Source organism: Medicago truncatula, chromosome 8 (genome assembly GCF_003473485.1).
Source record: "Medicago truncatula cultivar Jemalong A17 chromosome 8, MtrunA17r5.0-ANR, whole genome shotgun sequence".
Taxonomy (NCBI): Eukaryota; Viridiplantae; Streptophyta; class Magnoliopsida; order Fabales; family Fabaceae; genus Medicago; species Medicago truncatula.
The window spans coordinates 34316520-34341457 of record NC_053049.1 but is presented as its reverse complement, the minus strand read 5'-3'; the positions used below and the strand labels follow the sequence as shown (position 1 = coordinate 34341457).

Genomic DNA, 24938 nt, shown 5'->3' with positions numbered 1-24938 from the left:
TAAATTGTCAGGATTAACAAAAACATGACCATTTTTTTAAAGGCTTAATACATCTCCCGGTCCTTTAACTTATTTTAATTTCTCAGTTTGATCCCTCAACTAAAAAATGTCTCAAATTGGTCCGTTATGTATTCTACCGTTATCTATTTTGGTCTTCGCAGTTAGTTTTTTTATGTTTGATATTTTTAATATGATTATAACCGTTTGATTGCAGATCCATAGTATACTACGGTGAACCATCCGTATCTAAATTGTTTTCCTTTCCTTCTTCTACTTCCCTATTCTTCCTCTTATCTTCTCCTTCCCTTCCTCACTCATCATCATATCATATTCATCATCATATCATCTTCAGCTCTAAACCCAGAAATCCTAAAACATAAACTTATCAAAATCCACAAATTAGTAATCACAAAACACACATGAAAGCTTTCCCTTTCATACCCGCTGCAATTTTCAGTGAAAGTCATGAGCAACAACCAACACATAACCAACAACGAACAATCGAAATCCATACAGTTTCAGATATAAGATTCAAAACTTTCACTTTCAAAATCGAAATCCATAAAAGCTTCGCATATTTCTTTCCGATATACACGCAAAGAAAAATCATGTTGTCACAAGCTTCACATACTCGTAGCTTCATATATTATAGATAGAACCTTAGTTCATGAAATCTTTGATCTATCTCTTACCTTTTTTTTTTTCTAATAAAACTTAACCAATATTTTTACTTCCATCATTATTAGAACCGAGGAAATTGATTGTTGAACCTTGTGGTGTTACTTTTGGAGTGGTAGATTCTGTGATCCATGTTCTACTTTGGCATCCACTTCTCAAATTCGGTCCAAATTTCTTCTCACGATTTTCAAATGTAAAACTAGAGGTATGAAAACACACTGCCCTGAATGATAAAGGTGATGAATCTTCTTTTGAGTTGGTTTCTTCATCTTTTGTGTTCATGATTGGTTCAGCGTTTGGATTCAACCTAGGAGAAGCTTGGGTTGTTGTTGATGATTTGGATTTTGCAGATTATGAATTAACTATTTTTTTTTTAACTATTATAAATTAACTATTTGGATTTGATGGAAATTGTTTATGGTTTTTTTTTCCTTCCGGATTTCTTTGAAGGTTGGATGAATATATGATGATAGTGATGAATAAGAAGAGAGAGGAAGATGAATAAAAGTAATAATTAGTTGTTAATTAAATTGAAAAGAAAAAAATAAGCAATTGAAAAGAAAAGTTGGATTTTCAATTTTAACGATGAAGATGAACATAGATGAGAGTTTTATTTGGGGATGTAGAAGATGGAGGAAAAAAATTAGGTGTTTGTGAATCTCTCATTGATCCAATGGTCTCCATTTAAAAAAAAGATCAAACGGTTAAAAATAAAAGATTTTATAAGGTTTATGATGGACCATGTTGGTCCACCTTAGACGTTTAAGGTTAAAAACTAACAGAAAGGACCAAAATAATAAACGACAGAAGATTCATGGGACCAAATTAAAATACTTAGTAATATTTAAGGGACTAAATTGAGAAATTAAAATAAGTTAAGAGATTGGGATGTATTAAACCTTTTTTAAATAACCTCTGTTTACTTGATAAAAGCCAGAAGAAAGAAACTCTTGATTTGCGTTGTTAAGAACCTGAATGTTTGATACCGTTAACGACGCGGGAAATATCGTTGGTACTTAAAAATCTTGTCTGAAAATTCTCCGTAATCATTTCCTCTTCTTTCTCCTTAACGCCACGTGTCATTTCTTCCTTCATCGTTCTTTTTCATTCATCTCTGGTTTCGAATCATTCATTCACACTGTAACTGTAACTAATAACTAACAATAACAATGCAAGAAGAAAAAGAACATTCATCAATGGATTCTCAAAATCCAAACAACAAAAACTCTTTATACCCACAAATCATAGATTCCAACCCCGAAGCATCCTCACCCTTCATCTCTAACCCTAACACAACAACCTCTTCCTCTCTCTACCCTTCCATCGAGGTCTCCGACCTCGTCGAAGATCTCTTCCATGAAAACACCGCCCCCTCCGCTCCACAGATCGCCGCAGAAGATATCCTCATCAAAATCCCCGGCGCCATTCTTCACCTTATTGATCAACAATACAGCTTCGAACTTGCTATCAGTGATCTCACCATCATTCGTCTCCGGCAGGGGAATAACACCGTAGCTGTTTACGCTCGTGTCGGCAATGAGATTCAATGGCCGCTTGCTAAGGATGAAGCTGCTGTGAAGGTTGATGAGTCGCATTACTTTTTCTGCTTTCGTGTACCGAAGGAGAAGAATGATTCCGATTCTGATTCAAGCGATGAGGAAAAAGAAAAGAGTAAGTTATCTTTCCGGCGGAAAGGTCGTCGGAAAGAAGAGGATAATTCGGATTTGCTTAGCTACGGATTAACGATTGCGTCGAAAGGACAAGAGGATTTGGTGAAGGAGCTTGATGAAGTTTTGAAGGAATGCAGCAATTTCTCTGTTCAGGAGGTTTCAGAGAAGGCCAAGAAGAAAGGGGAAGCTTTAGATGGTTCATTGGCGATGGAGATATCGCCCGCGGATTTGGATAATGTGAAGGAGAAGAAGGAATTGATGGAGGAGAGATGTGCTGCCTATTGGACTACATTGGCTCCTAATGTGGAGGATTATAGTGGAACCGCGGCGAAGCTGATCGCGGCCGGTTCTGGTCAATTGGTTAAAGGGATTTTGTGGTGTGGGGATGTTACTGTTGATAGGTTGAAATGGGGTAATGAGATTATGAAGAAGAAGATGGGTCCTCCTACACAGGCTGAGATTAATCCACAAACCTTAAAGAGGATTCAAAGGTGACCCTGCTTAATCTTGGTTTTTGTTTTAGTTAATTTTGATTTTAGTTAAAAGGAGTTTGAAGTAAATTGATTTGTGTTGAAAAGTAACTTAACAACAAAATTGTGCACGGTTTAGTTTATATTGGCTTTGTATAGTTTTGCTTGATGTTGAAACTTTAAACATGCATCGGGGTAATGTAGTGTAACGTTTTAAATTGTGGTCGCGCCATGGTCCTTGATATAACAGAGAATTGCACTCAAATGCGACCGATGCTATCTCAATTATAGTCACAGTAACAACAAAAACCCTGATGTTGCTGCCCAGATCTCAGTCACAAACTTCTGTTTAAAACCTTTGCAGCTGCATTACATGATGCAATCTAAAAGTCTGCTGGCAAATGTAGTGTAACCTTTACACTGCCATTTAAAACATCGAAAAAAATTATTTTTTGAAGTCGATGTTTGTGGTTGAGAATTATTAACACTCAAATATCTTGCTGGTCTGTGTGTATCCAATGTTTATTGAACAAAAAAAATGTTATGTTTTGTGATTTTTAGGTAGCTACAATCATCTGTACTTTCCTGTAAAAGCATATATATGTAAGTATACAACTGATATTGGTTTTCTTTGGCTTGAATTTCATACAGGGCTAAGAAAGTGACTAAAATGACAGAGAGTGTTGCCAAGGGGGTCCTCACTGGAGTTGTGAAGGTCTCTGGTTTTTTCACCAGTTCAGTGGCAAATTCAAAAGCAGGAAAGAAATTTTTCAAGTTTCTACCGGGCGAAGTTGTGCTCGCATCATTGGATGGATTCAGTATGTCAATTATCTTAATCCTTGTCATTTTGGGGACTTATGATTTGCATGCATCACTAAATGTTGTTAGAAACTTGAAAATCTAGGCACTAGCCAAATATCCCTAACAAATTAAGAAATAGAAAACACTCAATCTTAACGAAAATATGTTATTTATTGAAAGTAAAGAAAATAACATAACTCATAGTATTTCTTAAAAGAAAAACATAACTCATATTATTTAGCTAAGTTGGGTGGATCCATTTAGAGGACAAAATTCTTTGAACATCTATTTTTTCCATCCACAAATTCGAATCTGAGATATTAAGGGGAATGAAGCTTCTTGTCACTTGGATCAACAAGTGTTGGTAGCGGTTTGTATTCTGTTTTGGTGGTTTTGGAATTCGGATGACATTTTTGATTTTCAGTTTTTTATCTTTCCGGTTTCGGTTGCAGTTCATCTTAGGATAAAGAATAAAGGGGAGTTAGAGTAGTTAGGACTATAAAGAGTAGTTAGCTTGTTAGAGGGATATGATTTATAAACAGGAGTAATAAACAATTAGTCGGAAGACTTAAGCCCACAAAGTGCTTATGAATGTAAACAATTTGGATCCTTTGTTTTTGCCTCCTTTCTGTTCATTTTCTTTTCTAGAGGATGATGGTTATCCTGTTCCAGCACTGATACATTTAATTTTGCCTATTTTGGTATAAATTGGATGGTACACTTGCAGCCACAAATGACTATATAAAGCAAGAGTTGCCTGAAGTATCTATATCTTTATATGGTCATGACTCATGGGAACTTCATCAAGTCCAAGCAAGATCACGAGAAATTCTTGAACCAACATTATGGTCATTGAAACTTCATTAACTATTTTCAGTGTCAAAACACTGATGTTCTTATACAACAGTAAAATGTTAGACCATAGTTACCACTTACTAAGACTATATATGTTTCATCATATATAATTTCATTGCTATTGTGCCTGTCAGACTTGGCCTCCAAAAATCATTTCACTTCATTATTCTGTTGACTAGTTCACATAAATTAGGGCAGGATATCGTCCAAGATCAATCTTTAAACTTTTGTTCATTTGCCTCACATATTTTCATTTGATTGAGTTTTAAGATCAACCAGCCAGTCTTTTAGTTGTTCCTGTATAGTCTGCTGATTTAATGTTATACGGTGATTTTACACAATTATTTAAACACATAACATCGAAAATGTTTAAATTTCACTTGACATTTTTTATTTATGTTTTGATATATAGGCAAACTGTGTGATGCTGTTGAAGTAGCAGGAAAAAATGTTATGTCCACATCAAACACGGTGACAACCGAGATTGTTCATCACAGGTAAAACCAATAGGACAAGACAAAGCATGAAATTAGATATTGAGTTTGAATGTGATGCTATCATGTGGGCATATCATATATATGTGTAACTTTACATTGGAATATCAGATCCCTGTGTATCAATTTGACAATATGAATGAATTCCACAGATATGGAGAAGAAGCTGCCAACGCAACTAGCGAAGGACTAGACGCTGCTGGTCATGCTGTAGGGACTGCATGGGCTGCTTTTAAGATTCGGCAGGCTTTGAATCCCAAAAGTGCTCTAAAACCTACCGCCCTGACCAAATCTGCAGCTAAAGCTGCTGCAGCTGAATATAAGGCTAAAATGTCCAAGTAATTTAAGGAAGGAGTTCTTCAATTAAGGTCTAATCATCCTAACATGCAAAACCACAGTTTTTCATTACCCACGGTTTCTCTTAGACAGGTAGAAACATTGTATTTGTATATATAATTCTAATTATATACATTGTAGGTGGAAACATTGATGCAATGATATGATCATTTCTCTTCACAGTACATACATATGTATCTATGTCTATGTATGGCGGCTGTATTTATTGCTTAAGTGGCAAGAACTATAGAAACTTCAAATATTGTTTTGAATTTGACTTGTGACCTAATTTTCACCTCTCTCCACCACTCTCATAATTTCATTGTCCAAAGATTTTGCATATCTAGCTATTGCTTACTTTCATACTACATATATGCTTGTACATCAATATAGTAAAGTTCTATTGCCAAGACAAACTTTGCAAATTGCAACTAAGGAATTTTAATTGGTCCATAATGTCAACTTGGGAAAATGCCTTTATTTCTACTTATCCTCCTAGATTTGTATATTCTTAATTTACCTGAACTTCACTTTGTCTTCTCTTTTGAAAAAGTGAGAGAGAGACACAAGTTAATAAACTGCAGAATAAGGGAACTTCTAAACAAAGACAAGTAGTAGAGTTTTGAGCACGAAATAAAACAAAAAATTCCCCACTTGATGATTTGGTAAGTCCTCTTTTAGCCATGCAAAAGGGAATGGAATAGTGTGAAGGCTGTCTGTCATCACAAAGCAGTTCAATCTTTCTCAATTCATATTCTATTACAGGCGTGGAAAGGAAAACCACAAAAGGTTTTATGTGGAATAGTGAGTTGGAACACATGCATACGTTCTAGAGGACTATAATCAGCTACCTTGACATATATGATTTAAATTTGTGATATCAAGTGTTTGTTTGAGTATGGGGGTGACAACAATTGATTTTGAATGAATCAATTTCATAAATTAAAATTGATTTTAATTAAAAGTGATTTGGATGTATTGTTCAAAAAAAAAAAAGTGATTTGGATGTGAAATGAATATCTTTGGTTAAAGTCAGATAAAAATGAGTTAAAAAATAAATTTTAGTGTAAAATTCATGTTTTGAGTTAAAAACTAAAAATTTTAACTTTTAAGTTAAAACTAAGACAAATCAATTCCTATTGATACCACTCAAACATGTCAATCAATTTTATGTTCTTAAAGAAAATCAATTTTACGTATTTGGAGTCATATGTGATTCTTTTTACCTTAAAACCAAACCCAAATGGATTAGATAATGCTTGAGATATCAACCATTAGGTGTAACTTGTGAGAATAAGTTGGAGCAAGCTAAACTTTAGAAGACCAAGTTTGTTCAAAAAATAAATAGCTCAAGTCTGGCATGTAACCTGTCAAATGCTCATTTTTATGTCTGAGTGCGACATTTCTAAAAGTCTAATATGATCCGTTAATCTACTTAAATACCTATTTAATAGTAATGTCTTCAGAAAGAATCAGATAAAAAAAAGTGCCAATTATAGGTCAATTAACTGTTAAAACGAATCAATTGTTTTCAAATATAAAATTATTATCCTGTTTCATAATTCTTTGTGAATTAGTAAGAAGAAATCATATATTTTAGAGACGTAGTTGACTTATAATTGATAGATAAGGAATCAATCTAGACCTTGAGTCCCTAAAGTAAAAAAAATTATGGACGGTTTGATTGAATTCAAACTATCCAACTTTGAAGTTCATTAAAAATGTTATATCCCATCGAAAAACACTTGAATGAAATGGTTAGAGATATATTTTAATTTAACCAAAGGTTATGAGTTCAAACTCAACTATAAGAATGCAACATTGTTAAATCTTTTTAGGGAGAACTTTGTCACTGCAGTTTTACATGACTCGATGAGTTAGTCTCTATAATCATTTGCAAATGATGACCGATTTAAAACAAATATATACCTCTTCCGCACCTATTTATAAGATATGTTGGGACTTTATAGGTATATAATTAAAAAGATTGTAGTGTAATTCATGTGTATGGTTATCACTAAATTATCCTTTATATATAAATGGATTCAATATTCACTTTTCGTTTTCGAAGATAAATTAATAATATTTTTTTATACAAAAACAAATTGATAGTATTAATAAATTGGAGGACAATCAAATATTTTAAATATACCTTATGAATAAAGATGATAAATATCACCCTTGGAATCTCTTTCCAATCAATCTATAGGTGATGCACCATATGTCGAGTTGTGATCACTTTTATATACCGAAATTATAGTAATCGTAATGTTTTCTTATTAAGAAAAGAGAAATGATAATCGATGTTTAAAGAAATAAATATAATAGCGTATTGTATTGAAAATTGTGGAGTCAACCGTTGGTCTAAAAAAATGTTATTTTCAAACTTAATTTATTTTGTTGTTTTAATTTCTTTAGGACACTTAGCATGACCCTTAAGAAAATGGAGAGAATCTACGCTGGTAAATCATTGGAGTACTTTGTAAACACGAATGGAGGAAGCAGCAGCATCATGATAATTGAAAAGGAGTGTGGGCGCCACAGTACCAAATTCAGAGTATCCAAACACAGGAAGTTTCTCTTTCCCATTGTTCCCACAGTAATAGCCATAACACCAATGTATGATTCTAAACATGCCAACTGTCTAGATACACAACACAACATATAAAAGGAACTGTCCAATGAAATATGCCATAACTTTCTTTCACTTTCTATAATTCCATATCTTCCATGCAATTCGTGTCAGTGAAACTGAATCTGCATAAAAACATACAAAATTCTTTTCATAATATTTTTTTCATTCACAAGACTCGAATCAAATGAATAAATTGTCATGAATGAAATTAAACCAACTGTATTTACTTCTACTATTTGTTGGAAATGACATAAAAGTCCAAGTAGTAGTATTAAAAAACACATCTAAAATTATCTTAAAAAAACATATCTGTACTTTTCTGTAAATATAAAATAAGTTAAATTTTAACATAAATTACTTGTAATAAAACTAACTCCATTCTGTCTCTGTCTCAGACACAAGTTGAATTGGTACTTTATAAGCTCATAATAACAGCTTTCAAGTAAACGTAACAGTGAGTTACATACAGAAAAAAAGACAAAACCTCTTGTGAAAATTCTTTATGTTCACAAGATTCAAGTTCTACTATGGCAACCAAGTGCATGCACGTTTTTGATAGATTGCTTCTTTGGTTTGCCACTTGTTGGAAGAAAAATAGCACACTAACAGGCAGAAGAAAATTCCACAAGGATGTGGAAAAAGAAGATTTCCAGTATTCAACTACTCAATGTCTCTCATCCTATTACAGTGTCTTTGTTGTTCGCCTAGCAATCATGGTCAGTTAATTTTTTCCTTCTATGATGATTAAAATTTTGAATTTTATTAGTGTTAGCTGCAGTTAAAACTTACAATATGTTTTATGTGTTTAGAGATGTTCATTCATATTTATTAATACTTGAAAACAGCCACGGTTATTGAAGGATTAGTGTTGAGTATGACTCATATTCGCTGATAAGTGGGCAGACACTTGAGAATCAACATGTAAACTGGACTGCAGTATTTAGACAATGTTTTGATCAACTTGTTCAATACAAAACTAAAGCAAACACTTTGTTGTCGGAGATGTAGGGACAATAGGATGAATTCCGTGATCAATCATTGTGTTTTTGTGCGTTTATCTTCTTACATTAGTACGGGATTTGCTGTTCTTTCTAACAATTAGAGTAGACCCTTTGTTGTTAAGATAAATAAATAACCAATTTCGTTGGATTAATCGGCCATCATTTTGGTCTATGTAGGTTATGCTAGCTATCTTGATTGGTCTACTCACTATCCTAACATGGCATTTCACAAAGATTTATACAACGAAGTCTCTAAATAGTTTGGCTTACGACCTGCGTTACGAACTTCTGCAACGTCCCATCTTGAGGATGTGGAATATTTTGAACTCTACTGCTGAAATCACAACTGCTCAAGTTAAGTTGTCTGAGTATGTTATCAGAAGCCACGGTAACCTAGCCACTCAAGCAGAGCAAGTTGAGGTTAACTTTTATCTATTCATTGTACTCTTCCTTTTCTATATGTTAGAATTTAGATACCATTTTCTTTTAGTGGTTTATTACTTATTTGTATTGTTCCAATTTTTTTCCGCAGATGTATGAATCCATGAGGGCTGTCACATGGGCACTGTTTGCTAGTCGAAAAGCTCTCAACTCGATAACTGTCAAGTATAGGAATGGTTTTGTCCAAGCATTTCATAGAGACTTGAAGGATAATAATATTTTTTACATCTACACTGATCTTTCATATAATGAGACCAATTCATTTGCAGCACATGAAGACACTAATAGCAACAAGTCTGCGATTTGGTACCGGGAACAGCTTGATCCTGTCAATGGCGAGAAAATTGGAAAAGCAATGAAGATTGCACCAGAAGACTCAATAAGTATAGCTGGCCTGTCTCAAGTACCTGACGGTGTAGCTTCGTGGCACGTTTCTGTGGGCAAGTTTACAGATTCACCGTTACTTTCAGCAGCATTGCCAGTTTGGGATTCTTCTAATAAAAGCATTGTTGCGGTTGTGGGAGTTACAACTGCACTTTATAGTGTAGGGCAGTTAATGAAGGAACTAGTTGATAAGCATAGTGGTCATATGTATTTGACCTCTCAAGAGGGCTATTTGCTTGCAACTTCCACAAATGACCCTCTACTTACAAATTCAACAAAGAAACCTAAGCTTAAAATGGCTGTTGACTGTGATAACGAAGTAATAAGAGAGGGAGCGATGTGGCTAAAGAAAACATACGAGAACAATTTCCCTCCAAGTCATGAAGTTCATGAAGAGAATGCCAGGCTAGGTCACCAGCAATATTACATTGACTCATTCTTCCTAATCTTGAAAAAGCTTCCTTTGGTACATTTTAAGACACTGCACTTGTTCCTTACATTTGATCTTATTTTTTGCATTCTTTTAAAATTTTACAATAAATATAGATTAGTAAGGGCCTGTTTGAATTGACTTATTTGAGCTTTCTACTAGCATTATCACTTGTTAGACTGTTTGAGAGAGTTACGGAAGCAACTTATGACCTATGCATAAGCTGTTTTCAGCTTATTTTCATAAGCTCTCTAGGATAACTTATGAAAACATCTTATAGCTTATACGAGAATAGTTTGACTTTATATTATCTTTTGTTATTGAAATAACTTATAATGCACTCATATAAGCTGTTTATCCGAACAGGGGTATATATTATTACATAAGCACTTGTATGTATCGCTTATGCTATAAGCACTTAATTAAGTTGTGTTTTTCAAACAGGCCTAGGCCATAAATTCTAGGACAATTTTCTACTTCTATCTTATTTCTGTTTTTTATAATAATGTATTTATACATTTTGATTGGCTTAACCTTTGTGCAGGTGGGTGTAATAATCATACCAAGAAAGCATATCATGGGGCAGGCAGATGAAAGAGCATTTAAAACATTGGTTATTCTGATATCTGCATCATTGTGTATTATTGTCATTGGATGTGTTTGCATTTTGATATTGACAAATGGAGTATCAAAAGAAATGAATCTAAGAGCAGAATTAATCAGTCACCTAGAAGCAAGAAGGAAGGCGGAGGCATCAAGCAACTATAAAAGCCAATTTCTTGCAAATATGAGGTTGGTTTTTCTAGTTCTGTGTGAATATTGAAAAAAATTAAGATACACCGATGGCATTACAGTTTTGTGTTCATAAGTTTTGATCTTCATAGCATTTTCTTTGGTGCATTACAGTCATGAACTGAGGACACCGATGGCAGCAGTAATCGGATTACTTGACATTCTTTTGTCGGATGATCGTCTCACAAATGAACAATGTGCAACTGTTACTCAAATAAGAAAATGTTCAACCGCATTGCTCCATTTACTCAATAACATCTTGGATATAAGCAAGGTAAGGTTTTTTATTTAACAACTTTTAGTCTCATGCTTAGAGCAATTATTGAAAGGAAAACCATTGTGGAAAAACTGCACTCATTCCAAAAAGACGTCTAATATCTTATAGCACATAGGTGGAATCTGGAAAACTTGTCCTAGAAGAGGCAGAATTTGACTTTGGAAGGGAACTTGAAGGGCTTGTAGATATGTTTTCTGTGCAATGCATTAACCACAATGTAGAAATTATTTTAGACCTTTCTGGTATGAATTTTATTTTTGGTTGCATAATATAGGTGATTATAAACCTTTACAAGTTTCTTACTCATCTAGTTAATCTGATACAGATGACATGCCAAAGCTAGTTCGGGGAGATTCTGCGAGAGTGGTTCAAATTTTTGCAAATTTGATCAATAACTCAATCAAATTTACTCTATGTAAGTAAAAAAAATTGCTTTTAGTTTTCTATACAGTATAATGTTCATTAGTATTGTTTTTGAGAGATTCAAAGATTTGTCAAATGGTATCAATTAAGCACTGAAACTCCAATGGAAGACTAATCTTAACTCTGTCAAATGGTTTACAGCCGGTCACATTATTCTGAGAGGATGGTGTGAAAATCCAAATTCTTACGGTGATAGTGAAAATTTTACCCTGGAGCAGAAGCCATTCGGATGTTCTCGGAAGACCAAAATGAAGCAGCATGAGAACCATTCAAAGAAGGCTTCTAATATTGATAACAAAATGATACTTTGGTTTGAAGTTGATGACACAGGCTGTGGTATGACCAACAAAACTAGTCTAGAAAAACTGCATTTAAAACTGTCCCATTTGTGGCAAAAGAAAAAATAGTTTTAGGATAAATTATAATGATTTGCTTCCCATGTTTTTGACACTAGTCCAGAAACACTGCACTGAAAATTTTCCCTTTTGTGGTAAAAGAAAAACAAGTTTTAGGATAAATCAAAGTGATTTGCTTCCAATTATTTTGACATTATTATGGATAGCTAATATTTATAAAAAAAATTTAAAAATCATATAAACTGTGCATTTGTAGGTATTGACCCGAGTAAATGGGATTCTGTATTTGAAAGCTTTGAGCAAGCTGATCTATCAACTACTAGACTGTAAGTGATTTATATATGTAAAAAAAACTATACAATTTGGCGAGGTGTTACCTTTGAGCAAACAAATCAGCATTACATTATTCTCTGCTAGTTATTTACCGAAAAGTCTTTTGAATGCCACTGGCTGAAGATACAAGGAGTTCTTAAACCTTTTTTCTTTTCAGGCATGGAGGCACTGGTCTTGGTCTTTGCATTGTTAGATCCTTGGTGAGTAAGACTCTTAGGGTCCGTTTGATTTGCAAAAGAATAAGTATTTGACAGAACGATTCAGGAAAAACCTTTAACTAACTAGACAACTTTTTGTCTTGTTTAGTAATTGGTGGGCAACGAACAACACAAAAAACAAATACTATAAAATTATATCAGTTGCATGTTAACATGAGCAAGAAAATCATGATCTTATTTTAGCATAGTAGGTTTTTCTTGTTGAGCTCTATAAACTCACTTGCATTTGTTTTTTTTTTTCTTCCTAATGTTCATTTTATCTCCTTAATACAGGTTAATAAGATGGGTGGAGAAATCAAGATTGTCAAAAAGGAAGGCCCAGGAACACTAATGCGATTATACATGCAACTCACCGCACCCGTGGATGCCACAGAACAACATTGTCAAGTCGATTTTGCTAACAATAACTTAATGGTGAGTAGTATCACCTTGGAATTGTACTGAGTTCACTGAAAAGATAATAAGCACACCCTGAAATAAGAAGTGTCATATCAATGCAGGTACTTCTTGCACTGCATGGCAACATGAGTAGATTAATTACATCTAAGTGGTTACAGAAAAACGGCGTGCTCACTATGGAAGCATCTGAATGGAATGGATTAACACAAATTCTAAAAGAACTATTTGAAGCAAAAACTTCAACTCATAACAACGACTTTGATACTCACTTTCCAGCTCCGGAGGGTCTGAATTCTAAATTTATTAGCATACAGGAATTGCCAAACCCAACATTTGTCATTGTTGTGGATATTGATCTACTAGACTTGAGCACAGATATATGGAAAGAACAACTTAACTTCCTTCACAAATACTACGCGCGAGCGAAATTCGTATGGTTACAAAACCATGACTCGTCCAATACCGTAAAGACGGAGCTTCGCAAGAAAGGACATATACTAACTGTCAACAAACCTCTTTACAAAGCAAAGATGATTCATATTTTGGAAGACGTCATAAAGGAAAGAAACGTTGAAGTACAAAAGAAAAATATGAAAGAGGATGATTTGCATGAGAGTCTTGAGATTGAATATACTCATCATTGTGATGTTGCAAGCTCAGATGGTTCTGACATATCTGAAATTGGTAGTTCTAATCTTGTAACTGCCAATGGAGAGAAACAAAGAGAAGAGGTAGTTAGAATCAATCCATCATCACTATACCAGAAAAGTAACTGCTTATTAGGATTAAGTAATGGATACATGGAACATAAAGAAGCATTTATTTCAACAAGAGCAAAAGGTGAAGATTCTAAAGGTGGTGAAACAAGTAGGGTTAGTGGTTCAAGTAAAGCTATGAATGGAAAGAAGTCTCTTGAAGGTTTGAGGATATTGCTTGCAGAAGATACAGCAGTAATTCAAAGGGTGGCAACCATAATGCTTGAAAAAATGGGAGCCACCGTTGTTGCTGTAGGCGACGGACAACAGGCGGTGGATGCTCTAAATGGCATGCCTGGTGTTGAAAGAAACACAATAACATCTCAAACTGAGATTCTAAGTTTCCCTTCATATGACTTGATCCTAATGGATTGTCAGGTATGTTTGTAAAATATGTAATGCTTTACTCTGAATAGATTTGCACCTTGTTTGGATAAACACTTCTTTTTTGTTTGAATTTTCTGATTTCTTGTGTTTGTGAAATAAAGCAGATGCCAAAGATGGATGGATATGAGGCAACAAAAGAAATAAGGAAATCAGAAATTGGAACTTCATTCCACATTCCAATCGTCGCTCTTACGGCTCATGCAATGTCATGTGATGAAGCCAAATGTTTAGAAGTGGGCATGGATGCTTATTTAACCAAGCCAATTGACTTTAAGCTGATGGAGTCTACCATTCTTTCACTCACAAAGAGAGAAACCTTGACATCTTAACAATGATGATGCTAACTAAAGATTGGTCCTGTATAGCTTATAAAATATAAATGGAAAAAGTTCTCACCTCCCAACATGAGTTCGAATGTATACATCTATAAATAACACTAATTTTGTGTCGTCCGGAAGTGTACTTCTGAACAAATTTTTTTCGTACAAATGTATATTTCTAGAAACATACAAAATATCATCATAAAGAAAAATGTCTTAACACTTGAATTCCAGCAATTTTCTTGAATTAAATCATTTGTACAGAAAATGAATGAAGCTTGTTGTATTGCCGTTTGTTTCTAACATTCCTGAGCGAATATCATGCATCCATCCCTCATATTGTCTGTATTGTTTTCAACTATTTCACATGGTCACGGAAGAAATGGAATTCGATATGAACACGAAGGTTGTAGATAATACCATAAGCTTTATAAGAGTACACGAATCAACTTGATTGGAGCAGTAAAACTCAAGATATGATAAAAACACTTTACTTTATTCATGTTTTATTCTACCAAGCAAACTGCTTCTGTAAGAATCTCAAGCTACAATAGTTTATATTAAATTGATTTTTCGAGTAAACTCTTAAGCTCGTGAGAATAATAATATCTTGATCAAGTGGTATTGACAGTAAACTGTGAATGAAAAGAGCTCGCTGGGGAGCTGAGAGGGTACATTATTGGTGACAACAATAACTGTCTGGTTGGACTTCTTGAATATACTTGACATATAGTCCCACATCGCCCAGTTATAAAAAGAAAGTGCTCCAATATATTATAAAAGCGTAGCTACACAGCAGTTTATATTATCTTTGCGCTTGGGGCAATGACGCAGCTAATGAGGTACTAACCGAGGCGCGTCTATTGCTGGTTGAAAACTATTTCCAAACCCCCTCTTAGGCCTGAGTTTAACTTAGGCTTTCGAGAATTTCTGGAAGGACTCCCTTTGGGGTAAAGTCCTACAATTTTAGTTCAATTTTTTATTGAGAGCTTCCTTCTCCTAACTTATGAGGGCTGTGGTTGGTATCGCAGCATTTGGCAGTTAATATGTTTGGGGTAAACGTACGTTCAAAATCAACACCGTAATTATCAAAGCAGTGTGTTCCTCGGTTTAGTTTTATTTACCTGTAGGATAACAACCCATAGGAAAATAGTTAATTTCGTAGATGGATCAAATAAAGAACCATTCAAAGCATATTTAGATTGACAGTAAATTTAAGAATCATTTGCGTTTAAAAAATTCGAAGTATTTCTTAAAAAAGAAAAATCAAAGTATCATCACTATTTTGTCCAAACATTAAAGTATGAGACATGCTATATGGTGCGACAATAAGACAATAAAAATGTTGCAGTATATTTATAATTTTCAAACAAACAAAATAGAACATGGCTGACATCACAATACAATCTAACAGCTGTTAAACATTCGTTGGTTTTCATCGGGTCTCCTTCGCACCATCTATCTTTTTCCTTAAAGTATAGTTATACCGCAAATTCAACGGCTTCATGTGATTACATCAAATTAACCATAGATCTAAATACACAACAAAATCATAATACCAACATAATTTGGCAGTTATACCAATATAAAATATTAAATTTGGATCACCTATTAATACAACTAAATAGTCTAGTTAATAAAACAATTTTAAAGAGTTCGTGGGTCAATCGGTTCCGTCTCAACCTGTTTTTAGACGAGTTAAACAGGACGGACCAGCTAGAGAGATGTACCCAAAACTTCAACCAATTTGTCTAAAACAGTGGATTAAATCGGTCGGGACCGCTTTGCCCCCACTTGCTAGTACTTTTTTTTAAGAGATGTAAATGTAAATTTTTTTGTAAGTTTTTTTTTTTTTTTTTTTAGATTTAATATATTTCCTTCTTTGGATTGGGACACTACACTATCCATTTCCTCTAAAATTTTACTATATAGTTGAGAATTTACATCTGAAATTTTATTGTCATGTGATATTTAACATTTTATTTTGAAGTGAAACTTTTTTTTAATGGATTTTGAAGTGAAACTTAAATAGTAATTTATATAAATTAATGTTATTGATAAAATTTATGAATGCAAAATCAAATAATGTGCAAAGAAATTTCATTATCACACATGTACACAACGTTGGAATAAGACTTTCTATTCAAGAAAAACAGAATGTGATACTTTGGTAAAATCATTATGTGTTATTAGATGATATAGGACACTTAATTTATTTGCAGAATCCACATATTATTGAGCTCTTTGCAATTAGTAATAGAATATAACAATCATTATTATACACATGTTTATTTCTTCTTAAAATAAAAAACATCAATGAGGATTTTGAGACACTAATTTTTAAAATTCCAACAGGAAAGTACGTATTTCCATAGGACCAAGCTCAACAACAAAATCTGAAGTGCTGACAGGACTCCCCCTTACTGCTTGAGGTTCTTGTCCTTTGTCCCCTTCAACCTTCCATGTCATTTTCTTCATTTCTGACTTCTCTTGGTTAGCTGATAAACTTACCTCTTTCAACTCTTTTATCTGCATTATTGAAAGAAAACTTAATTTAAATTATCTAGTCTAAGAAAGTATAAAGTACATCACAAAGACATGTTAAATATGTACCGTTTTTGTCGCAAACAACTTTTTCAGTTCAACTTTGGCTAGAGCTGAATATTGAGCATCTTCATTTGGCTATAACCACGTTGAGAACACAAGAGTTAGTTACTTATTACAACTTAATCATAGTAAAATATGAATATTTCTAAATTGCGGTCCACAAATGCTAAGGTTCTAGAGGTCTCTGCTGCAATGGCATCACAAATACATTAGCTGCATTTGTTCGCATATTGGTACATGATTTGCCGTGCAACCACAACCACAATTTAGAACTATGAAAATATGTACTAAATACAAGAGTCGGTACATGATTCCTCTTGAACTTTGGTAATACAAATTTACCTCATATAGATGTGCCAAACGGAGAAGAACGATTCCACCATCCAACTCCTGAAAAACATCCAAGTTAATTGATTCCAAGATTTTTTCGGTGTAGAGAATGAACTACGTGAGTTCTCAGAGTCAAGAGAGATATAACATTTATGTGTTGCATTTGATCTACCTCAAGAGTTATCAAGGCAACATTAGGAGGCAAGCTGTAATTAGGATCCATGAGAGTTCCTTTGGTTAAATGAGAGGACTTCCAATTTTTTGATTTCTGATCAATTGAATATCTCATAAGATGTAATATTTAATCATATGTTAATGATCATGATTCATTAGTACATGAAGTACAATAATCGAGTCTGTCATACCTCATGTGTAAAAGCTAATAATATTGGTGAGTAAATTTCTTGACCAGTTGTACGACGCCAGCGTGAACCAGCTCCAACGTTGTGGATTCCGATATAGTAATTTCCTCTAACCTATGTAGAATTAGAAATGACAGAAAAAGGGAATATAATAAATCTGTATGCTATATAGAGATAGAAGATAGGAAAACATGGAGGATGCATAAAAATGTAAACTAATTGGTGACATTTCCATACTGTTAGTCCATCACATGTACTATTATTATCAGCCTTTGCTATGCAAACTTGTTCATCGAGTGGTTCCCCTACTCCTCTACCGTCGTCCTCGATCAAGCGCCTTAAGTAGTACACACCGAGTGTCAATAGATTTTATACAATATAATAATATTGAAATAGATAATGAAAATTTGGTTAGATACCTATGAAGCATCAATTCAACTTCACCGTCTTTGATGCTGGCTCCACCGGTGGCACGATCGACTAAGACTGAGAATTCAGATTTCTTATCCTTAGTATAGATCCCAAGATTGAGCTGGACAGATAAAAGAAAGTTAGTTATTTCTAAACTTGTAATCTTGAAGACAAAGAAAGAGGGAAGAGAAAGAAATAAAACTTTGATGATTAAAGCTTGAATGCTTGATGTTATGATATACAAATGATTAAAAGCACGTACACTTGTTTATACTAAATCTAGACTTTAAATCCTAATCAAATTAGGAATTAAATAAACCTCTACTTATAAGATATTTTTCATATCACCTAATAATCATATAAACTAAATCAAATATTATACAATCGAAATTAATAGAGTGAAAGAATTTTACTGGATAGTAGTTTCCTGCTACAGGCTGAGTAACTTGAAGTGGCCAGTCTTCCCTATGATCTCGAACCTGCGTCGACATTTTTTAGGTCATATAAGTCTTTTCTCCCCCATAGAACTTCATAATAACCAGAAGACAGCTGTACGAGTTTACCCGTTTCAGAAAATCTCTTCCATTGGAATCAGTATAAAACTCCTTGTTTGTGACCATATTTGCTGTCATTCTTGTGATTACCTCTTTTCCTACTCCATCATCGGTAGGAATTGGCCCAATCTTCATATGTAAATTAGTGTTAGAACTTTATTTGTTATTTATACAACTAGATTTTTAGTTTAGTGTCAAGACATAAGTCTGGTCGGCGAGACAATGTAACTTACAGTGTATTCAATTTCAGCATGGTCTTTGCCTTTGTACAGCCTAGTAACCTAAAAAAAGTAAACAGTACCGTACATTTCATATTTTTAATTTATTAAGCATATTTAACGAGTACCATTACATTTCAAGTAATATAAAAATTTTCAATACTAAATTACTCGCATTTGTAGTAAACTGGTAGCTTAATGTACAAGTCACTGACCTGGTAAATCCAAGAATTAAACTTCTGATGAACCTCATCAACTAGCGGTCCACGAATTACCTTGAAGGGGACCTGCATATCAAATAAACCGAAATGTGTCTATACAGATAACGATATTGCATAAGAAATATAAAAGCCGAACGGAAAGTGGACAAACAGACACATAATGAGTAAGTATGAGAACATGAATAGAAAATCTAAGATAATTTGAGAATTTATATAATCACACTTCTTATTCTATCCACCCAATTCCATCGGTTAACATATTAAAGATAGTAACTTACTGATCTTGAAACAATAGTTGGAGAGGATTCACTTGGGCGGAATATATATGCACCAGATGCCTACAGAAGAAATCACACCGTTGAAGCATACACTAAAATAATTTACCTTTTTTTTAAAAAAAAAAATATGTTCAAGGAAGTCACACACCTGAGAATCAGTATTGTCACCCTCACTAGAGCCATACCTAAAGTAGCTTTGCTGAATTGGTATATTAACCTGAGAAATTTAAAAATCATGTTATTTTCTCTCCTACTCAGTTAACACAAAATTGTGAACATTCTGCTGAGGTGTATGAACATGAGAAGTTTCTTACTCCAGTTTTGAAATTATACATCCGTTTGAGTTGTCCAGAGGTTGAAGAAAATGACATCTTCAAATTTCCCGGTCCGATGTCAATGTTCTCACCATTCTTACTGTTGAGGTGTGAGAGGTCTCCTTTTCTCCTTATACCTATCAAGTGGAAACAATGAAGAATTGAAAATTATTAAATGAAAATAGTATTTTACATTTAACACACGAAACATTTAGAGTTTACCTTTTCCAGCTGCCTTAGAAATGAAGTAAGTGCTCCATCCGAGTGGAGGTATTGACACTTGAAACAGAAGCCAGTATTTTGGGGCTTGTTTCGGACGCAATCCCAAATAGGCCTTTACATATAATTTTCTTAAATCTGTTGTAACATCATCCACATCCACATACTGTACTTCAACCTTATTGCCCGATGAATCTTTCACCACAAGATTAGCTTCATTAACCTGATGAAAATTATCACCTTTAGCATGATATTGGACATGTTGTATATGACAATGTCACGAGCAAATGATATATTCTTACTGGTATTCTGACTATATCGGTACGATTCCATCCAAGGGGGTTATACACCACAACTACCTGGATACAAATCATTAACATAGGTCACATAAAATTGAACAACCATGTCAGTTTAAATCAGTTTTACACAGACATCTAATGAAAATTCATTATTTTGCCGCATCACTCAATTTTTGTAATTGCATTTTTTAAATTGATGGTATGACTTGGAAATATGAAAATTTCTCATTGTATGTGGGTGTAAAACTAATTTACGGTGACAGTATACTCCTTAAACTCTTATGAAAATATTACCAAATCTTTAGCTTGTGGAATGCTGTCTTCTGTTGGAGGGCAATAACTGATATTGAGTAATTGACACTGCAAAAATCCAGTAATAGTGGAAATAAATAAGGACAAAAAGTTCAAGAATAGAAGACCAATTGCATTATCTTTAGCTTTACAATTGACATAAGATGAAAAATGTCTTAAAAATATATCTGTAGCTGGAACAATGACAGAACCTGCTTCAACATTTTTCATGTTTTTGCTTTCTCCTTTTAGTTCATTTGAAACATTACCTGGGAAAATGCTGATGCAAGTGCTGAACGTTGATCACCTGATTTCTTACTAGCAAGAACTGCCAAAGAAGTGCTAACAACCACTTCAGCCTACAAGAAATAAGTGCTTTGGAAAAATTAGTCAATCATAATAAACAAATGCAAGGCACAAAATATATGGTTAAAAATTTTAATCCTAGAGAATTTCAAGTTCCTGACCTTAGAGGCTCCAATAGCCAATCGTTTCGCATAGTCATCAGTTGTATGTTGTTTGGCAGTGCCAGTCACAGCATCATGGTGCTGTGCAATTCCTAGAGCATCTCCAAGGCCAAAAGTATCATCTAAAGTCGATCTCTTACCGGCAAAAAATTCAAGTTGACGTGCGGCCTACATCCAAAATGTAAGAAATTTCAAATGCCTTGGATTTGTTAAGAATGCTTTAGAGCAGACAAGAAAAATCCACTTAGTTTCATTTTGTAGAGAATAAAATTATCATACCAAATAGTATCCACTTAGAATCCGAACATATCGCTTTAAGGCCGGGCGGCTAGTGAAAAAGCCTGTCCAATATGCATTTGCTCCATCAGCATACCTATGAGAAATCGTCATGAATGTGTATAAGTGATTAATCAATACATCATAAGCTGCATTGCAAAAAAAAAAAAAAAAAAAAAATGGAATATCCTCACGGGAAGTAGTCATCGGTTTTCAGTGGCCACAACTGGTTTGCGGCATTTTTGGCATCGGTGTAAATAGATGGAGTAGAATACAAGGCATTCACTCTACCATCCTGGACATTAACACAGGGAAACATGTATAAAAACTCAGCATGTTTATCCATTTGTATAAAAAGAATTTCCAGTATATGCATTATAAATATAAACCCTTACCTTATTAACATAGTGGATTAATTTATCCATTTGCTTGAACCAAGACTCTGCATATTGGTACTGGAAATCATCACCCATTGTCCACATGATATGGTTTGTCCTCGTCACATTCGCCTATAATAAGTACAATCAAGATCATAATGTGAGTCTTTTGTTCTTAATTTGACGATCCAGATTGCCCTACTACGTAAAATGCGTGAAATTGTAGTGTGTAATTTCAAAATTCATGGATAGAATCGGCCTACTTGGGTAATAGCAGCATCAATAAAATCTTTGACACGTTGTTCAACATTGGAATCAAATAAAAGAGGATCATCCTGCACATGTAAAATGTGACATTCAATGTGTTAAACAAAACATGCAAATTAAATCAATTTTAGCATAAGTATTTGAATTGGTTTATTTGTTGGAACCTGTAAGGGAACAAAGTCACCAGAGACTTCAAAGTTGAAACCATGTGGAGCACTATAATGAACAGGAAAAGTGTTGGCAAAAATTTGAGCTGAAGAACCAAATGTTTTGGAGCCACGCCAAATAACTTCAAGTGATTTATCACTTTTTCGCTTAGCTCTGTCTTGATAATCAATTCTAGCAAAGTGTACAGAATCAAATCCAAGCTGCAAAGGTAAATAAAATGAGTGTATTCAATTTTACTATGTTTTACTAAAGAGTAAAGATCACAAAAAATATTTAACCAACCACTTTCTAATACATTCATTCTAAGACACAGTATTGTGTTGATTCAAATTCACATGAATCTTCCAAAACTATATGAGATTCATATGATTTAGTATTGTGTTCAAATTAAAAGTTGATATAGCAATCTTGAAATCACATACAAATTCATTTGACAAAAATGGATATTAATTGATTAACTATTATAATAGTTTTAACACAATTCCTACCTTTTCAAAATAATTTGGACCCCATGATTATGTATTTAAAAAGGGATTTAAAGGATAATATCATTGTAAACTATAGTTTTATTGTTGCTTATCTAAAAAAAAGTAGTTTTAATGTTTTACTATATTTTACATCAACATCACTTCACTTTTGTTATTTTATTTAAAACTAAAATTAGCAATATGACAAAGAAAAATGGAAGACTAATTGGATATCCTTTTTTTTTTTTTTGACAAAACTAATTGGATATCCTTGAAAAGTGATTTAAATACAGACACATTAAATTATTTCAAAAATATAAAGTATCAATTTTTAAAAGTATTTCTTTAACTTTTTTTTTTGAAAGATTTCTTTAACTTTTCTTAGTGAGAATAATAAAAGTACCATGTTTATTATTATTGATAAGGTGCACCACCATTCCTCTTGTCCTCGGATATTGTGTTAGAGATTTTGTCACCTAATTTTTTCAATTGTTGCAATAAAGGTCCTTAATAAATTCTCAAAATCTATTCAAAAGTTTTACAAAATAAATAAATAAATTTATTTGAAACAGTCTTTTACCCAATACTAATAAATTAAAATGTCAAATTCAATTCTACTTTTTTTTTTACTAAAAAATCAAGCTCTTCCCTCATTAAATCCTAATCGAACATCATAAATATTTTCACCTTTAATATCATTTTAGAGGTATCAAATTCATGATCAAATCTCCAAAAAGTTTAAAGCAAAAATGAGAATCAATGGGTTTTATGTGAAAGAAAGTTGTAAATGATATCGTACATGATTAACTTTTAAAACTATAGAACAAAATTGATCTAAAGAATTATGAAGTGTAAAATGGTCTAAAAATTGCATACAGAGTAAACTAGTTAGAAAATTACAGTATATCTAAAAATTTAGCAGTAAAAGATAGAGCTAAACTTGAATGGGATGTACTGACCTCAGCACCAAGTAGGTAACCTTGGACCGCAGAGTGTCCAAAAGGATCAATCTGCCAACCAGCACGAGGGGTCGTATTAAATTGGTCCTTTATAAAGCGATGCCCTAAAGTTGTTTGGTCAATCATGTCTATGTAGTGCACTGTGGCTTCATCGTGCATACACCAACCACCATTTCTGCCGACACATCAACATTAATACTTGAGTCACTCACATCTTCAATTCATTAATAATACTCATACACTCATTTTTGCAAATACAGTTAATTCAACTAATTCAATCCACGTCAAAATTGTTGTTAACCATAATTTCACAATTTTCAACGTGATCTGAATTAACTATCTATTCAACTAAACTAACCATAATTTTACATGTGATCATGTGTCGCGTGTATTGGAAAAATTGAGTGTCTATAAAACATTTTTCTCTTCGATATTACATTAAACTCAATATAAGAAAATGTACAATTGTACTACTTACACGAATTCTAGCTGACCAGCAGCTACAAGCCTTTTCACTTGTTCTTGTATTTCTGGACTTTGTTCTACCCACCATCGATGGAAAAATGCCTGTTATTTTATTTCAAAAACCCAAATTTAAATTAATACTAATTTTCTTTATCTATGTAAATGTCTCAAAAAACAAAAACAAAATGTCAGTCATGTCTGTAACATGTTGATTATGACTTTGGCCACATTTGAGCATAGCTAGTTACTAGATTTGGACATCTAAATTCTGAGGTTAAATTTACCATCTCTGCAAACACAAACTTTCTGTTTGGATCCTTCTGAAGGGAAAAAACGATCGAGTCCAACACATTCTCAACACATGCTCCCTACACCAACAAAAAACAATCAAAACAAAGTTGAAGCTTTTATAAACAATCACTTTAGCGAAATCATGGTGGCAAGTGTGTTTCTGCCAAATTCACCGTCAATCCAAACACATGCACGTAAACAAATGAAAATGATTATAACCTGAATGGAATTGTTGGAGCCAACATAGTATTGATCAACAGTCTTAAGCCAACCAACATCATCATGGGAATGTGGAACCAAGTGAACGTTCAATTTTCCTTTAACAATACCAGCTCCAGTGTTGTACTTTGTGTATGCAGAAACAATTGTGCCATAGTAACAAATCAAAAGAAGAAAAAGAACATAGAGAGAGTCTGCTGCAGCTAAAGTCCCTGTGCTCCTCATTTCCAATGCCCAAACTCTTCTGATTCTGCGAGTATGATATGTATAAAATAAATTTTTATTTTACTTATTCATCCAATTGTTTATTATAGTATAAGGATAAACCAAAGCTGAATATAATCAATAATAAGAATAAATTGGGTAATGAACTTTTGCATAGGAGTGCCGGCCTATGTAGCATTTTTGTTGTCACGGATTACC

General features: G+C 33.5%; 4 protein-coding genes and 1 non-coding gene across 5 annotated transcripts; 3 read left to right on the top strand and 2 right to left on the bottom strand.

Moving 5' to 3' along the window:
* Positions 1-1609: 1609 nt before the first annotated feature.
* On the top strand, positions 1610-5630 carry LOC11440155 (protein EARLY-RESPONSIVE TO DEHYDRATION 7, chloroplastic). The gene is made up of 4 exons (XM_003629234.4): positions 1610-2839; positions 3470-3636; positions 4887-4971; positions 5121-5630. The coding sequence occupies exons 1-4, from the start codon at positions 1848-1850 to the stop codon at positions 5308-5310; spliced, it is 1434 nt and encodes a 477-aa protein (XP_003629282.1). The 5' UTR covers positions 1610-1847; the 3' UTR covers positions 5311-5630.
* Positions 5631-8359: 2729 nt separating this feature from the next.
* LOC11438040 (histidine kinase 1) lies at positions 8360-14688 on the top strand. Its single transcript, XM_003629233.4, has 13 exons — positions 8360-8655; positions 9118-9360; positions 9473-10231; positions 10740-10987; positions 11102-11261; positions 11380-11506; positions 11590-11679; positions 11829-12023; positions 12300-12369; positions 12534-12576; positions 12868-13008; positions 13095-14126; positions 14240-14688. Exons 1-13 carry the CDS (start codon positions 8467-8469, stop codon positions 14462-14464), a joined length of 3522 nt encoding a protein of 1173 aa, XP_003629281.2. The 5' UTR covers positions 8360-8466; the 3' UTR covers positions 14465-14688.
* Positions 14689-15262: 574 nt separating this feature from the next.
* Positions 15263-15413, top strand: LOC112417650 (U4 spliceosomal RNA). The gene has a single exon (XR_003008243.1). It is a non-coding gene; the product is annotated as a U4 spliceosomal RNA (small nuclear RNA).
* LOC112417071 (uncharacterized) lies at positions 15316-15417 on the bottom strand (the record flags this gene model as incomplete). The annotated part of the gene is made up of 1 exon (XM_024771853.2): positions 15316-15417. A coding segment is annotated over one exon (102 nt), but the record flags the coding sequence as incomplete, so codon positions are not given.
* Positions 15418-16644: 1227 nt separating this feature from the next.
* Positions 16645-24906, bottom strand: LOC11440154 (alpha-mannosidase). The gene is made up of 28 exons (XM_039829259.1): positions 24516-24906; positions 24290-24373; positions 24019-24107; positions 23541-23715; positions 22111-22314; positions 21943-22014; positions 21698-21811; positions 21497-21597; positions 21306-21399; positions 21027-21194; positions 20829-20918; positions 20563-20628; positions 20272-20328; positions 19973-20192; positions 19751-19887; positions 19585-19653; positions 19437-19496; positions 19153-19224; positions 18953-19000; positions 18729-18848; positions 18579-18644; positions 18174-18286; positions 17992-18091; positions 17758-17868; positions 17565-17660; positions 17405-17452; positions 17069-17137; positions 16645-16984 (listed from the first exon to the last, which is right to left on the bottom strand). The coding sequence occupies exons 1-28, from the start codon at positions 24738-24740 to the stop codon at positions 16796-16798; spliced, it is 3057 nt and encodes a 1018-aa protein (XP_039685193.1). The 5' UTR covers positions 24741-24906; the 3' UTR covers positions 16645-16795.
* Between the last annotated feature and the right edge of the window lie 32 nt (positions 24907-24938).